This window comes from Haemaphysalis longicornis, unplaced genomic scaffold (genome assembly GCF_048455015.1).
Source record: "Haemaphysalis longicornis isolate Haplotype H1 unplaced genomic scaffold, Haemaphysalis longicornis Haplotype H1 scaffold_12, whole genome shotgun sequence".
Taxonomy (NCBI): domain Eukaryota; kingdom Metazoa; phylum Arthropoda; class Arachnida; order Ixodida; family Ixodidae; genus Haemaphysalis; species Haemaphysalis longicornis.
The window spans coordinates 11153042-11170439 of NW_027526225.1; the positions used below are offsets into that span (position 1 = coordinate 11153042).

General features: G+C 48.0%; 1 protein-coding gene across 1 annotated transcript in view; it reads right to left on the minus strand.

Moving 5' to 3' along the window:
• Positions 1-12203, minus strand: part of LOC144162239 (phospholipid-transporting ATPase ABCA3-like) — a 46490-nt gene extending 34287 nt beyond the window's left edge. The window contains exons 1-3 of the mRNA XM_077692700.1: positions 12137-12203; positions 5405-5892; positions 2706-2893 (exon numbers count right to left, since the gene is read on the minus strand). Of these exons, the coding sequence (XP_077548826.1) occupies positions 2706-2893; positions 5405-5892; positions 12137-12203 (743 nt within the window). The remainder of the gene's footprint in view (positions 1-2705; positions 2894-5404; positions 5893-12136) is intronic.
• Positions 12204-17398: the final 5195 nt, after the last annotated feature.

Below are 17398 nucleotides of genomic sequence, written 5' to 3' on the forward strand. Positions count from 1 at the left end.
TCGGGTGAAAGTCGAAGCTTGTCTCGCAAAACCTTGCGGCTAGTTCTTGCCATTCCTGTTTCCAGTTATGCACATTCTTGATGCAATAACAGTTAAGCAAAACCTTTGGCGATTTAGCGTGCAGTTTGTGCACGTTCAACGCACTTGTTCAAGGATTGGCAGCACTGAGCAAGTTGTTTGTGGGGACACAAGAAAGGGTCATCAAATTTCGGAGTTTTGCATGCTTCCACTTTGGGCTTATGTATTAGTGGTTCTCAACCCACGGCATTATGTCCATTTAATCAGTTTGCTCATTTCTGCTGTACATTAGCGTGTTTAATGTGCGGTTGCTGCTCTGATAGAAACCGCAAATGACGCGATTTGGAAGTAAGCTCGTAATTACACGTAAGTGGTTGCAAGTTGAGTTTATTTAGCGCATTGGCTACTCCACCTAGAATATTTCTCTAGGTCGGTGTCAGGTTAAGGTGACGTCCCACTTCTAATCAGATTCTTCCATTTGAATACCGGCATTTTAGTTAATAAACTCCAGTGGGTGGTGCACTTTTGCATCAACTATGTATCGGATGTTGGAATTCACCAACAAGGTATTCCTTTATTTGGCGTGGTCAACCAAGTACGTTTTCTCTCAGATATGCGCATAATTAATGCCCTTCCGATTCTTTCACACTTTGAATGACCGTCATGCGCTATGATGTGCATACGCTTAAGGCGATAAAGGAGAAAAGGGGAGTTCTGAAAATTGGGAAGGAAGAAATATCAATGCAATTGCAGCATTTTCATGTAATGTTCAATTGCCGAGTGCCATACAGCGCAAATAGTTGGATTGCGCGCCTCACGTGAGTTGATCGGCGAATACCACGCGTTCGTTTTCGTCAGAATACTTCGACCTTGCCCTGACATAATTAAGGCCTAAATTTTTTAACTGGGCATTGTGCACTAATTGGGCACTCAGCGCGTGTTTACAGCCAGACCTCCCTCATCTACCCAGTCCCGTTCGGCTATGGCGAGCCTTCTTTGTTGCATGGGCATTCACAAACCTGTTGTCGCCATCCTGTCAGTCCAAGCGAAGGGCCGCCCACCTGACCTGCCCCGACCTTACATCTCAGCGTCTGCTGTTAGTGCGGCCCGGGAAGGCCAGCAGCACCCAGTGCTACCTCTATTAGAAAGTCCCTCAGCCTAAAATCAGCGCTTCCTGAAAACACATGTTTATACTCTGTTTGCCTCGGTTGTAGCCCAAATTTGCTGCATATGTTGTCACTTTTCGTGTCTATATGGGATGGTGCTTTATTTTCAACGAAGTTTTTGACATTTTTCTCCCCGAAGACATGGCTACAACAAATATTTTTTAACATGTAAGGAGACTAAGACTCACTTTCACAATCTCAGTTGTGCCGTTCACCTTACGTTCAACCGCCAAGTGTCTGTCTCTCTCGCTACTCGGCCCCCTAACTGACCGCAACATTTTGAAGTTCAGCTTAGACAATTCACTTCTTTCATCTGAACTACGGAAATTTCCCGGATTCCCATTGTTTGCCGGGTCACACCTTCACAAAGCATCAAATCACGTCCTAATTGCTTTTTGTACCAGTATGGTAGTATGTTAATTTTTATGGCCGTGCACTAAGACAAACAACCATCGTGAATGTGCTGTTGGGCTAGTTGGTGCATTATGTATCACGACACTTGCACTAAATAGACATAAACAGACGAAGGAAGACGGACTTGTGAATTGTGAATTGCGCATCGTCCGTCTTCCTTCGTCTGTTTATGTCTATTTAGCGCAAGTTTCGTAAACCATTGTGAACCACCAAAATAGCACTGGTGGCGCAAATCCTATTCATCTGTGCTACGTTTGCAACGCGGTATCACCACGTTTTGCAGCGCAACGCTGAGTTATACACACAGAATTATTAGATGCGACGCATCTCTTGCTCTTAGGCATGTCCCTCCTGCGTCGTCGCGGCGTTGTCCGCACGCTCACTGCACATGCACAACTCTCCTGCTTTCTTCTCTCCGACAGCTGTGCGCAACACTCTCACTCCGTCTCATTATCATAATAACAGTTGCGCGTGCGCGCTTCGCTGCTCTGGGTGCACGCATGTGTGCGCATGCGCGCGACTCACCCTCCCCCCCCCCCCCCTCCGGGCTCCGGTCCTTTCAAAAGCGGGAATATAAGCGGGGGAGCGCACGGCGCCGGATCAGTCCAGCGCTCGCTCTCGCACTTGACTTGACTTTGTTTGACGATGCCTCCGTGCAAGATCTTCCGATGAAGACGTGATGGAAGCGACAGTCCCTTCAGCGATTGGACTGACGCAATCCAATACCAGCGTCAGTCCAAACGCAGCCCCCTGATGCGTCGCATCACATCAGGGTTCCCTCGCGAGAAGATGGGTGTAATTTTTTAAAATCCGCTTTAAATCCGTCGATCATCCTTTGAAGTCTCCGTTCAAGTGCCCGTAGTTTATTCCACATTTTTGGTTATTGCGCGTCGAAATACTCGATTACGAGACGTTTAGTAGCGCTGAGGTACCCAATAATCAAAACAACCTGTTACTCTCTAAACTCCCCCCGTATCGACACCTTAGTGTTTCCTTATTTCGCCTTTACCAGAAAAATAGCGGCCATGTTCAGAAGTGCGTACAGTGACTGTGCAGACTATCACAGCCCGTTATTCACTCATTTCTTTTAAATTACGAAGTGTGCACCTGTAGCCGCCGCATCCTCGCTGGGCGTACTCATTCAGGTCTGTGAGCGTGATCAGGCTGTCGACAAGCGTGCGGAGATCCTCGTCCGCGATGCCCCGTAGGCGGCCAACCAAGTACAGGAACTCATACGCGTTCAATGTTTCAAGGAGGCCATCAATCTGGAAGCAGTATCCAATCCGCGACTGCCACTGCAAGCATCAAACGGGATTGAACTTCACTTAACCACAGCTGTATCCATTGTGACGAAATGGCTAGTTCTGTGTTACAGTAACAACGCGCAGAGCCTTTTTTATTGAAGCCGAGGAGCGAAGCTTTGGACGGTAAGTTGTGCTTTGTTCAGAGAGCAGCCAATAACAAGCAATTACTGCAGGCCATTTTAGCGCGGCTTGGGGTCTTCTGTACCCATTAATTAACTACGCGCTCTTGTTTGTTTTGTTCGGATATGTTCTTACTTCTGGCAATTCGCCAAGACGTTCGCAGCCGTCGGCCCTACAATAAGGGCTCTTCTCGGGACTAGTACCACATCCGCCGAGAGCCCCGATGAACACGTGCCGCATTGGCGCTCGCCGCCAGCCTGATGGTTTCTTCCATGCTAGCGTGTTTCCGCCCCGCTGCTCTGACTAAGACCCGCGATGACGCAGACGACGTGTCAGAGTGCGGTTTGGGTGCGTCGGCAAGTTCATGGCGAGTGCGCTCATGCACACCGCAGACACGTCTTGTCATCGCTGAAACGCCAATTCTAGTTCACACAGTGCGAGTGTTTGGCCATTGTGGAGCAAGTGGCGAAAATCCACCTGTGCTTATCCGGCACGTCATGCAAGGTTTACGTGATCTTTTTGCTCTTTGTTGGCGCCTGCTACTGAAGGGTCCAATTGGCGGCTGCGTCAATGGGCACTGCGCCCCCAAGAGTATATGAACAAAACACGAGCCTCAACAAAATGTTCGGCAACGCGTAATGCGTTCGTTCGGTAGTCTCAATTGGGAGACGGCCCCGGAAGTCAGCGATAAAACGCCCGAACGGAGAAATATAATACTTATTTTTGCGGCGTTACTGGAAACACAGTCGCCTTTTATTACCGCACCCTGAAAAAAGGTTTGGCACCACAATGTATACCTTCTACCCGCCATTCCTGGAAAACATCGTGCTCTATCGCCTGGAAACTTTAAAGGTGATAATTGTGTCACTGTGGTAGCCCTCCCTGTGCCATTCTCGTAGTCTGCATCAAAAACGACGGATGAAAACACCCCCTCGAAAGTTATAAAAACATGCTTTTCCGTTTGCATTAAACATCTCGATCATTTTTGTAACGCAACAGCACAGTGCAGAAGGGTGTGTTTAAATCAGATTTCTTAACAGCGAAGCTCTTTAGCAAATCGTTAGAGTTTTGTGTTCGCAGTTTAAAAAAAAGCAAGAAAATGCCGACTGCTCGTGTGGGCGTGCCCCGCGGCGACAACTCAGCGTCCCTGGTGCACGTTTGTCCAGCCAAGCATACCTACAAGTGAGATTGGACAAGATTGGCAAAAAGAAACCCTCCAGCGTTCGACGTCATCGTGGCAACACTTGCTTGAAACGAGAAAGACACCTCATAGCGTACGCCCCTCCAAGTTGACATCCAATTAATATCACTACAAAAAAGGAAGCTTATGCTTATAGCAAAAATGATGCAGTAAACGTCATTGCATTAGCGAAGGAGGAGCACAACAGTTCCAATCGTGAGCTTAAACCGTCGTGATAGTCTTGAAGGTTTCGCACAGCTTCGCTACATTCGAGTGTTATGCGTTAGTGTGAGCTTCCTTTATTTTGTTCTGCGGTGAGGCTACCCAGGCTTTAAAGTAAGCTTAGATGGACGCAGTATTCCGACCCTGCAAGTCTTCAAATCTAGCGACTTCAGGTGCCACCTCAGACCACAATTCCGTGCCTTCTACAAGTCGTGAAAATAATGTTGTTGCCTGTCTGACAGACGCCAGTTGTAGCCATGTGACATGCACAGCCGGAGGTGTGCTAGAATTATGTAGTACTGACTGAGGCTAGCAATCAATGCCCTTTTGACGCAGTGCTTTGGAAATTGCAGGGCGCATCCCCAGATATTTTGTGCGCATGCTATCATTGGGCATTGCCTGAGTTACTGCGGTTTAATTAACATGATTTAGCACTGTCGTAACCGCGGTGGCTATGTATCGTTGCTTGCCATTTAAGTTAATAGAGAACCTCTGATTGAGATGTTGGGCATTTCCCGAGGAGATAAGGAAAATTTTGTTTAAACTGCGTGTGTAAAAAAATTATTGCTAATGCATCTGTGTTTAGCAAGCGTGCAATGGTGTTCCCTTTTTAATTTGTTACTCAGTAAATTTCAGTTCAGGCTTACTCGTAACTAGCTTTGAATTGTTGCATTGTCCCGTACAGCTGGAACCATAGTTCTAAGGTACGTAAATTCGAGTGGATAGACAAGAACAATTTCGCGCCGTCTCACGGCTTTTTGTAAGTCACTCGACGTTATATAGATGGTGCGCACACATACTTCGTCAATTTATAGGTAATCCTTGGCTTTTATTTCTGAGTCCATCGGAAACAGCTGCGCTTTTGTAACTGTCATAAATGTCCTCCAGCGACACTTCTGCAACTCTGACAGCAGCTGAGTGGATGCGTGGGATATTTATGACCAATTCGGCACTCAGAAATAGAAATTGCGGGAACGCACCTCTCTGGGGTTAGCCGTCACCTTCAAGTTCTCTGCGTACGCCTCGCCGTCGGAAAGTTCGCTAAAGCCAGCGAGCATCTGGAACGTGGTCGTCTTTCCCGCCCCGTTGACCCCTAGCAGACCAAAGCACTCGGCGGGCCGAAGTCCAACGTTGATTCCCCGCACGGCGTGGAAGTCTCCATAGAATTTGTGCACATTCTGCGCCACCATTGTGTGACCGCTGAAGTCGCCCGTCTGGCAGAGATGGTCGACGTTGCGCTTCTCCTCGGCGACATCCGTGTCCAGTCCTGCATCTTCGGCGGCTGCTTTCCGACGCTTTGGCCAGTAACTTCTTCCCGAGTGCACGTACGCGACACAGGCGAAGAGGACGACTGCTTCTACCGCGACCAAGACAATGTTTCTAAGCAAACCGTGTTCGCTGAAGTCGAAGAACGTCGTCGGTAGTAGCTCGCACTCACGAAGATGTGTCTGTTGGTCGACCAAGCCATCTGCACAGAGCAACCACAAAAAGGTAATGACTGATTTTGCTTTTATCAAGCTCTTCTTGAGCACGGCCATTATGCGACGCCCGAATTCGGATACCACTATTTTCCGGAAACGAAGGAAATGCTGGATGAAAGCGGCACTCCACACAGTAAAAACATGTATCGGTCAAAAAAGTGGTTCAAATTTCCCAGTGACTAATTTCTATTATCTTTTTAGATGCAGAGCCTCTGATTCACTCGCCTTGTTCTTCCGGCGTCGTCGTCGTCGTCGTCGGCGTTGTCCACTCCTCCTCCCTTCTCCTCGCCGCGCCAGCTGCGCTCTCCGCCGCTCACCCCCTCTCCTCTCCGATAGCGAACACTCTCTCGCGAGGGGCATTGGATTGGATTCGATTGGATTAGCTTGGCTTGGCTTGGCTTGGCTTGACTTGGATTGGATTGGGTTGGATTTGGATTGGATTGGATTGGAGTAAAGTGGATTGTGTTGGATTGTGTTGCGTCATAGCCGCGGCACGTTGCGTCATAGCCGCGGCAGATGCGCTGGGGCCGGCGCATATGCAGTACTCTCTCTTCCGCGGTTTCCTCTCCTTCGGGCGCGCTGCGCATATAATCGGTGTGCCGTTCTCCGGCGAAGCAACATCCACGCTTGGCTCAAACACCTAGAGTCCACGCCGCTTTACAAGTACGCCAACGTCGTCATCGACTGGGACCGGCTTACGCAGTCCCCTCAACGTTATGCGCGCTATAAAACGCGGTCCCTTCGCCGCTCCGCCTATGCGTCGCATCTACACAGGGGTTCCCGCGAGGGGAGGTGGGAGTTTTTTCCAGATTCTTCGTAGTGAAAGAAATAGTAATGAAGGTCTTAGCGTGTCGCAACATACACAAGGGGAACTTTTTGGAAATAACGTTACCGGGTTCCTGTACGGTGCTAAGTTGTGCCAGATGCCACAAATCCAGGAATCTCAACGAATATATGGCTCTGTTTAGCAAAGTAGTCCGCACATTTTTGGGGAATCATGACAAGGCTATTGTCGGTAGCTGTAGAACTGTAAAATACCGGGCGTTTAGTTACAGCAGCAATCGTTAAGGTTCAATACTTATTGGTCCATTCAACAAGGGCGTTTCCCAAGGTGTATGTTGTCTAACGTCCTTGTTTTTGTATCTAAGTTATCTAAGTTAAAGTCTGCTTTCGTCATGTTTGGAGAGAATATTGTGATGCGGCGTTTGTAAATAATAGGACCTATTTCTGAATCAATCTGAAAAAAAATTTGTGCCCTTCCACTCTGAGAAGGATGGCAAACAAGGCTGTGAGGTGCGTCTTGGCGGATAGGGATGTCTTGGTGGATAGTTGTCGTATAACGTATTTCCGGAAATTACCGGTAAAACAACAGTTAAAGCTTTTCTGTAACCGTACTTCCTCCGTAGATCACCATGGAACAGCACCTGACAGTGATTCAGTAAGGTTGACAACTTTCCTGTGCACTACCTGAACTGACAATAAATGAAACTTGCCGTCATGGTACAGTCGTCTTAGCGGATTATTGATACGTAATTTATTTTTGGATATGCTTAGAAACACAAGAATGAGGCCGCCTTATGTATTCATACTCCCTCCGTAGATATCCATGCTTCAATATGCAACCCGCAATGTTGGAAAGGCAGCTTTTAAAGATCAAGCTTACACCTATCCGCTTGAATTCGGTTTCACCTGTAAACACAAAGGCATTGCTGGGGAGATATTTTTTCAAGGGTAATATAGGCCTCTTGATATCAAAGTACCAAGGCTCTGGGACCTCCATCATTTTTAAATGAAAATTTTTCTATTCTGCGAACCGGTTTTCGCGTGGCGGAGAAAACTACTAAATAGAGAGCATGACACGACACCGGAAGAGACTGTCTTCGGGGCGGGCCCTAGAACAGCTCCGTGGTTTATATCATAGTAACAAGGAACAACACAGAGCACAAACCCGCGGAACAGACTTCGTCGAGGATCTTTACGCTGTTAATTGTTGCTGATTCTCGTTCGCTTGCAAGGGGCCCCCATAAACTCAAATATACTTGTCATCCAAAGTTAGCAGGTGATCGCAAACGAACTGCGTTCGTTGGTGTTACATGTACTCTAATGAGCAGGCTGTCTGCGGAAAAAAGCACACGTTTTACGGTGCCGCTTTTAGGCGCCCGCTCCTCTGGGTTTGCGGCGTCCATCGCAGTCAGATTCGTTGTAACCGAGACAACGAAGAGGACACCACACATAGAGCAACTGGTACAGCCGAGGAGTGCATGGCGAAAGCTTGATGACTGGAGAGGCATGCCGAGGGTGCCGCGCAAGTGTCGCGAGACAAGTGCTGCTGCCACGACGTGCAATGAGATAACGCCAGAGTACGGCTGACGTTAACGAACGGGAAACGAGCTCAACTGCGTATGCGCAAAGCAAAAAAAAAAATTGCAGAAATCCAGAGAATCATTAACTAATGCGTAGCATTCTTATGCCGCTTGTATTGAGTGTGAGTTTTCGCAGTCAGTTTGTTTTGATTTTGCTAAATCCTGTACGACCAGTTATCCCCATTGACGCTTTTATGACGATTCGATGTGGAACATTCGCGAAATCTGCATCATTGTGGAAATGCAGGGCGTTATACGGTTTCCCATTTGCCATATGTTTTTTTTTATATTTTCGTTATTTTTCACACTTTCGTTCGCCAATTATCTCCATTTACAGTATTATAACCTCTACAAATGGAACTTTTGCGGAATCTGCATTATTGTGGTAATGCAGGGCGTTACACGGTTCGTCATTTTCTGTAATTATTTAAAATTTGTATTGTTTTCTAGTTTTTCAAACTTTCGGTCAACCAATAGTCTCCATTTACTCTATTATAACGATTACAGGTCAAACATTCGCAAAATATGCATTATTTTGCAAATGCCTGACGTTGCACGTTTCGCCATTTTTCGTAATGTTCTAATGTTCTTTTCTTTTTGTTTATCAATATTATATTTACGTTAATATAATGATTACATTTGAAACTTTAGCAAAATCTGAATTATTGTGGAAATGCGGGGCATTACACGGTTCGCCATTTCCCGTTATTGTATTTTTTATTTTTATTTTTTCCTAATGTCACTCTACTAATTATCTCCGTTTACGCTATTATAACGACTACGGCTGGAACTCTCGGGAAATCTGCAATATTGTGAATATGCCATGCGTTATACGTTTTCCATTTTGTATACCTTTTTAATATTTTTCTTATTTTTAGCGTCAAATTTTCGTCCGAGGAGTCGTCTTATTTTACGTTATTATCGGGAACCCATTTCAAAAATTCGCAAAACCTGCATTATTGTGGAAATGCAGGGTGTTACAACGTTCGCAAGTTTCCGTAATTTTTTATATTTTTTATTTTTTCTTAATTTAGTTCCACCAATTTAACCCATTTACGTATTACCCATTTTGCCATTTTCCACAATTTTTAATCTTTTTGTTAATTTATAGTTTTTCAAAATTTCGCCCCACCATTTATCTCAATTCAGGTTATTATAGCGATTACATTTGGAGCTTTTTCGAAATCATGATTATTATGAAAATGCTGCGTGTTACAATGTTCGGCAGTTTCTGTAATTATTTTGTATTTGTCCTGTTCTTTTTTCTTCAAAATTTCGTCAACCAATTATCTCAATTTGCGCTGTAATAGCGACTACAGCTAGAACTTCCGCGATATCTGCAATATTGTGGAAATGCGCATTACACGGTTCGGCAGTTCCCCTAATTATTTCATTTATTTCTTTTTTTTCTAGTTTTTGCAGATATAGTCGACCAGTAATCTCAATTTACGCTATTATAGCGATTACAGGTGGAATTTGTGCGATATCTGCGTTATTTTGGAAATACAGGAGTTACACAGTTCGGCAGTTTCCGTAATCTTTCATCTTTCGGCAGTTTCTGTAATACTTTTTACCTAATATTTTAAAATTTTGTTGTGGCAGTTTGCATTATCGTAGCAGTTTGCACTATTGCATGATGATGATGGTTTGTGCTTGAGGCACAAGGCCGACAAGGGAAAGAGCGCCAAACACAAAGTTATTTGATGAGAACAGATGTGCAATTAAATACTAAAAATTACTCAGTAAAAACAAAAGTGAAGCGAATGCATGAAGATGACTGGTGTAAAGGGCCAGGTTGATGCATGGTAAGAAATGAGATTTAAAATTTCGACATCAGTGACATACTTAAAATTTCCCCGCATTTCCCCGAGGGGAAGAATGTGAAAGTGCGAATGCAGGAGTTGAATTTGCGCGGTTCGGTAATGTTCGCGAAAGAGAGATCACACACACACACAACTACAAAGAAAGAATGATGCATTTATTCACAGACACCTATTTGTGTTGTCGTTGTACTTGATTGCTAGAGCGGATCTCAGCTTTGAAATTTCGTGTCAGTACTCCTTTAAGCGGGTGCATTAGCCCTTCTCACGCCCGATTCTTGGCCAATCGCCCTAAGTGGGTATGTGCTAAAGAAATTAGGAACTCTTCTTGGCCAATCGCCCTAAGTGGGTATGTGCTAAAGAAATTAGGAACTCTTCTTGGCCAATCGCCCTAAGTGGGTATGTGCTAAAGAAATTAGGAACTCTTCTTGGCCAATCGCCCTAAGTGGGTATGTGGTGCGGACGGACGGACGGCGGTGGACGCGTTATTCAGATTACTTGGCCAATCGCCCTAAGTGGGTATGTGCTAAAGACATTAGGAACTCTTCTTGGCCAATCGCCCTAAGTGGGTATGTGGTGCGGACGGACGGACGGCGGTGGACGCGTGATTCAGGGTCGCTTAAGAAGTGCATTCGCACTTAAAAACGCGCTTCACGGAAAACTTGGGCTCCTCTCCTACAAAGTATGATGGGTGAAACGGGATGTGTTGCCTGTACAGTTGTGGAAAGTGTTTGAGTCATCTGGTGTCAAGTGTCTTGCATTGAATAAGTATGTGAAGTACGAATAGGGCCACTCCACACCTGCTGCCACTGGGGTCTTGATGATCCCGTCAGCAGATTCGAGTGCGCTGCATGGGTGTGCCCAATCCGTAGCCTACCCAAGGCGACTTCTTTTCTTTTCTTTTGAGGTTTTGATGGGGGGGGGGTGGGAGGGAAGAGAAAAGGGTCCGAAACTGTCTGACGAAGTTTGTCGACACCTCATGAGGCCCAAGGGGGATGGGGGAGGTTATTAAAAGGTTGTAAAGAAGTGGAGGGAGAGAAGTGTTTGATTTGGTATTTTTGGTATTTTTTTAGAGTGCGAGTGGCCGAATTGAGGGGCCGCAACCGCTATGGGTGTGCTCGCGGAAGGAAATCGCCGTGTAAAAGAGGTGCCTTTGCGGCGGGGGAGGGAACAGCGGCGACTGAAGTAAAGTGGGTAGGAGGGGGGGGGGGGGGAGTCAGTGGCTTATGAGAGCACCTCGGCACAGGCTGGTGGGGCGCAGATGGCTTGGGAGCAGGCTGGGGACGGCAGGCGAGGAGGCTTGCAGCCTAGAGTTGTGGCTGCGGTGAGGAGCGTCCGCGGCCTGTCACTATGTCGACAGCACGAACACCAAAAAGAAAAACGGAAAAGTGAACGTAAAGTAATAAAAAAAATGCGGGGGGGGGGGGGGAGAGGGGCATCCGCTGCAGTTCATGAGGGCGGGCTGTTATAATGTTAAAAGAATGAAAGCACAGTTGCGGGAGTGGCATCCGCTGTAGTTCAGTAAAGCGGATGGCACACTGTCCTCAGCGCGAACATCGAAAAGAAGAACGTAAAAGTGACGTTAATAGAACAGAAAAACAACAGCGGGGGGCATCCGCTGCAGCTCGGGGTCCTGCGGGGGAAAGAGGGGGGAGGCGCACTACAGGCGAGAGGTCAGGCCGGTCTCCTCGAGAAATGTGAGGAGATGTCGGTATGCGTCGGCGATGAGGAGGCGTGAGCAGCGAAGGAACAGTGTCATGTGGTAAGAAGAGCCCATACCCGAAGGGTGATTGTCTCGAGAAGATTATGGAAGAAAAGACGAAGAGAAAGAAGACTCAGAGTACGAGATGGCGTGAAAGATTTGGAAGTGTCCAATAAGAACATACACAGAGTGATTAAGAGGAGGAGGAGGTTGGCTGGACCAGCAAATGGGAGCCTCACACGATAGAATGCGAGGTGAAGAGGAGGACGACGAATTTGGAGTGGACAGAGTGGAACGAGGTCTTGGGACGAACGGTGGCAAGTTCGGGCCGTGTGCCACAACGCACCAGCGGCATCGCACCGTTTTGAGTGCTTTGCCTCTTCTCGGTGGACGGCCGCTGAACTCTTGGACATCGTCGATGTTGAAGGTTCCGAATGAGAGTCGTTGTCACCGAAGGCTGGGTGTGGCTGCGCCGGGGGAAGCGGAGCCGCCGTCGTCGAGCCGGCAGCCGCGTCGGCAGCTGCCTCAAGAGCATCCGCGTTCGCGTCTGCGGCTGTGGCTTTGTTGGTCGTTGAGCGACGCTGGAGAATTAGGCCTAACCTCCGTCGCGACACTTCGTAGAACGATTTACGAATACGTACTGTCCTCCTTGGTCGAATGGTCGCTTTCGGGTGGTCAGCACACGTTAATGAAGCACTGGGGTCAGTTTGGAGCTGCTGAAGAAGCTGATTTTGCACTTAGGAAGCAAAAAATCCGAAGCACATGCGAAGCATGTTCACACAGCTCGGCCCCCTGGCGGCCGGACATTGACCTAGAAGAAAATATGGATGAAGAGGACACCCAGGACTGGCAAAGAGTCTTACCCACTCGACGGAATCGGACCACCAAAGCTGACAGAGTAAGTCGTACTCGTTTCTTACTACAACTGAGGCCTCTGGCAAAAATCCAAATAAGAACGGTCCCTAAGCAGGCTATCGCCAATATTATTGGACTTACAGCTCCGAGCGCGGAGCTCGCCGAAATGGCGTCTGTAACCTACGACGACGCAGCGAATAGTGCCCGCATAAGGCTTTACGATGAGAGTCACGTTGTCAAAATGCTCAAGATCGATCGCCTTACGTTCAGGAAAGAAGACAGGAAGCACACTATTGAAATCGCCATTGACCGCATGGATATGAACCGAAACACCATAAGAGGTGTAATACAGATTGACCGCAATGACACGCCTGAGAAGATTTTCAACTGGCTTCGCTGTGAACAGACCGACATTCTGAAAGTCCAGAAGATTGGTAAATCGGACCGCGCCATAGTGACATTCGACGGTACGACTCTGCCAAGGGTAGTAAAGTATTATATGGAACTGGTCAAAGTGGACGAATACAAACCGAAGACGCTTGTATGTTTTAATTGTCACAACCTGGGACACATGGCACGCTTCTGCCCGTCTATTGGTGTATGCAGGGAATGTGGAAGGTCGCACCCGGATACGCACGATTGTGCATCGACAGTGTACTGTGTTGCCTGCAAAGAGGTTGGACACCTTGCAGTTAGTAAAGTCTGCCCCAGCCGCCTTCCTCAGGAGGTCGACCGACGGACTGACCAGTCGACTGCTACTAAACGCAGCACGAACAGAAGTCTGGGAATCCGGCCTGGCGTCAGTTGGGCGGACGCCATAGCACCTGCAGACAAACAGCAGCATGGAACACCCGATAACAACGGTCCTAATAATGACGGCACCAAACAAAAAGGACAGGAACCTCTTGACCTTTCGCTGGAAAATGCACATTTGAAGCGTCAGTTGACAGAACTCCGAACTGAGCTACAGCAAATCCGCCAGGAACTCCAAAGTCTGCGGCAACAAGCGGCACAGCAGACACCGCGACGTCCTTCGTCACCCGCCCCTCCAGCTAGCGGTAGGCGCAGCCGCTCGCGCGCGAAGAAACGAACGCCTACGACCCAATTTGCAAATACTACGGAATCCAAGAAACTGGTCACGACTCAGATGCTGACCCAACTGGATGCCCAGCTCAAATTCGAAGCGTCTCGAGAACTGCAAAAAGCCTTCAGTGGGATTCATGAACTTCAAGGCCTTTTCAATACATTAACCGCGGACATCCGTCAACTAACTGAGCAGATGAGAGGTTTCCTCCAAAGTACGTCACCTGAGCAAGCTAAGAGGAAGAAGGTACAGCAACACCAATAACAGTGACGCACATGCATCCCAACCGGCTCATCATTCAGTGGAACTGTCGCAGTTTCTCGACCAACAGTCCTATTCTTAAACAACAAGTCGCTACACTCAGACCTCTCGCGCTTCTCCTACAAGAAACGAGAGGAGTCTGTAAAATCCCAAATTTCAATACGTATGTGACACCCGCCATTGTGCATGTGGGCGCCAACGCAGTGGAAAAAATAGAAGGCCAGGCAGCAATCCTGGTGCGAAAAGACTGCAAAGCGGTAGAGTACCGTTGGGGTCTTGACTGTAACAGGCACAGGGAGGTCATAGTAGTCAAGGTTGATCCCCCTGGGAGCAGGCCCGTATTACTGGTGTCTGTCTATTACAGACCGTATGGCTCAGACCGTTACAGCGACACATACGATTGGATTACTCACATATTTTCTTTACTAAGATTTGACGGCCCGGTTATCGTTGGTGGCGACTTTAATGCGCGAAGCCCCTTATGGGGGTACACGAAGACGGACGTTAGGGGATCCCTCCTTGAACAAGCCCTAGAGTTTAGTCCGTTGGATCTACGAAACGAGCCTAATGTGGCTACTCGTATTGGACTCCATTGCACTCAATCCGACACAACTCCAGACCTCACCTTGTGTACGCCAGGTGCAATACGCAGTTGGGATGTTGCCGACATCACATGGGGAAGTGATCACATCCCGATCCTTATTCAGATTAACGCCAAGAAGGTACGAGTTCGCAAGAGATACGCTATTACTTCGCGGCCCCTCTTCAGAGACTCCTTCCGCACGAGTCCCGACCCGTCCCTTCCTGACTTTATCGACGCTTTGCAACAAGCCCGAGGTCATGCAGTCGACGAAATCGAAAGTACGGTGGAAGTAGAGAGGCCAGATACTTACATGATTAGTCTTATGAGGAAGGCGCATAGGCTTACCCACCGCTACCGCACCGGAGGCAAAACGCACCGCGATCTCATGAAACTCAAAAAGCACTACAGGTGCATTAATGAGCATCAAAAACAACTGCAAAATGAGCGATGGTATCGTCTTTGCGAGCGCCTGGGTCAGGAAAAGAGCCTCTCTCATCTCTGGGCTATTTTCCGTAGCCTCAGTGGGAAAGCCAAAACTAAATTGCCAGTGGTAGACGCCTTACTCCTGAAAGATACTCCAGCAACGGTAGAATTGGAGATTATGACAACCTTCTTTCCGCATGCGACTCAGGATAAGTCCCGGCTGCGTACTTTGCCGGTCATTACAGTTGCGAGCCCGCAAGAGTCGCTTGACTGTCCTTTTACCCTAGCAGAACTACAGATCGCCATCATGCAAGGAAAACCCCGCTCGGCACCAGGACATGATGGGGTTACATGGCAAGAGCTCCGAAACCTACCCACCATTGGTCACGAAGCCCTTCTTTCGCTCATCAATCAATCGTGGACAACCGGTATCGTTTCGGACCACCTGAAGACAACTATTCTACAGCCAATTCCTAAGCCAGGTAAAGATTCCAGCAAGATTGAAAACCTCAGACCAATATCCCTTACACCAACAATCTGCAAATTGACTGAACGTATGATTAACAACCGGCTGCAATTCCACCTTGAAAATACTTCTTGGTTTCATCCTGCCCAAACGGGATTTCGACCCAACCTCGGCACCCAAGATTATCTTTGGCTTCTCCGACGCGTGCTGAATCGCAAATCCCGCAAGCATTGTCCGGACTCCTTGTTAGCCCTGGACATGCGCAAGGCATTTGATAATGTAAATCAAGAAGGCATTCTACGCGAACTAGCGCTTGCCTTCTCCAGCCAGAAAGCACAGAACTGGATTAGGAATTTCCTCGAACACAGGCCGATTCGCCTCAACCACAAAGGCTATCAAACCTGGTCACCCTCAACATTCTATTTGGATAGAGGAGTCCCCCAAGGATCTATTCTCGGACCTATCCTTTTCAACCTCGCCATGAATCGGATCGCAAGAACACTTGAACAAGACACATCCGCACGTTTCGCGATCTACGCGGACGACATTGTTGTCTGGACGGAAGCTGCCGATTATCCTGACCACATGATCATGCAAGCGGAGCTTCAATCGGCTGTACTCAGCCTAGAAAAATCCCTTTCTGACTTCAGTCTTCACCTATCTGCACAAAAGACTGAATTTCTCAGTGTGGATGGCCGCACCGCAACAAATCCAGCATTCCAGATACCATTGCAGATAGGTGACTCCACCGTTCAGTCCACAAATGGGACAATCCGTTTACTCGGAATACAAGTAGGTAGCTGCAATAGTCCAAACGCGTGGATACGGCAACTTCGTTCCACATGGCGCCCTACACTCCACCTCATTACTCGTATGTCCAACAAATACGGAGGAGTGACCCAACGGACCTGCCTCACACTCGGCAGAGCAATAGGCCTCGGTAGACTGACGTTCAGGTTCCCTGCATATGAATTTAGCACTCGTCACGTCAAGGATCTCCAGATACTGTACAGGTCTCTTGTTCGTGCTGTCACGGGCCTTCCTCGTCACACCCCAATAGCTACCCTTGAACAAGCACTGCCTTTACCTCCGCTTAATATATTGATCGAAGAAACGCAAGCACGGCACCGACTTAGGCTTGAACTCACTCATCAGGGCTATAAGCTACAGAAATGGGACCAACTCGATAGCAAGTCGGATTTGGACACGCTTCCGTCTCTGCTTCCCCCCTGGGAAAGGCCAGCGGTTTGAATTATAAGAAAGCGGCCGATTCCACGCATTCGACATGAGGCCCGTGAACAGCTTATCAGCAAACTGAGCGCAGAACGCTTGCAAGATGAGTTGGACATCTTCACAGATGCTGCCGTAATGGGTAATGAGGCGGGAGTAGCATGGCGATGCCCAGACCTTCCGCTTCTCAATGGATCAAATCGTGTATTTAATCATTTCGGGCTAGTGGAAGAAGCGGAATTGCTTGGTATCTTCGGCGCCCTTCGAAGACTTCAGGAGCAGGAACCCCAACTCACTGCTCATAGTACCACTCGCTTTAGGATCATCACCGACTCCCACGTGGCCCTTCAAGAACTGAACAAGTCGTACAGTCGCAATGGCGTTGCTAATCAGATTCTTTCACTAATTAAAACGCTACAGAAGAAAAACTTGGAAATTAGATTGGCTTGGACCCCTGGCCATTCCACCAGTGCTGTTGGGAATCAGGAGGCACACGACGCTGCCCGGGAGAGTCTTCAGTCTCTTTCACCTCCCACTGACCCACACTCGCACGAAGAGCAACCCTCCAATACCTGGCACCAACAGCGTCGCCAACTGCACACTGAGAGCCGTAGGCGACTACACAATGCGTCTCCGCCTGGCTTCTTATCCCTCATAAGCGGACTGTCAAGATCGGCTGAAATTTTCGCAAACAAAGCCCACGCGA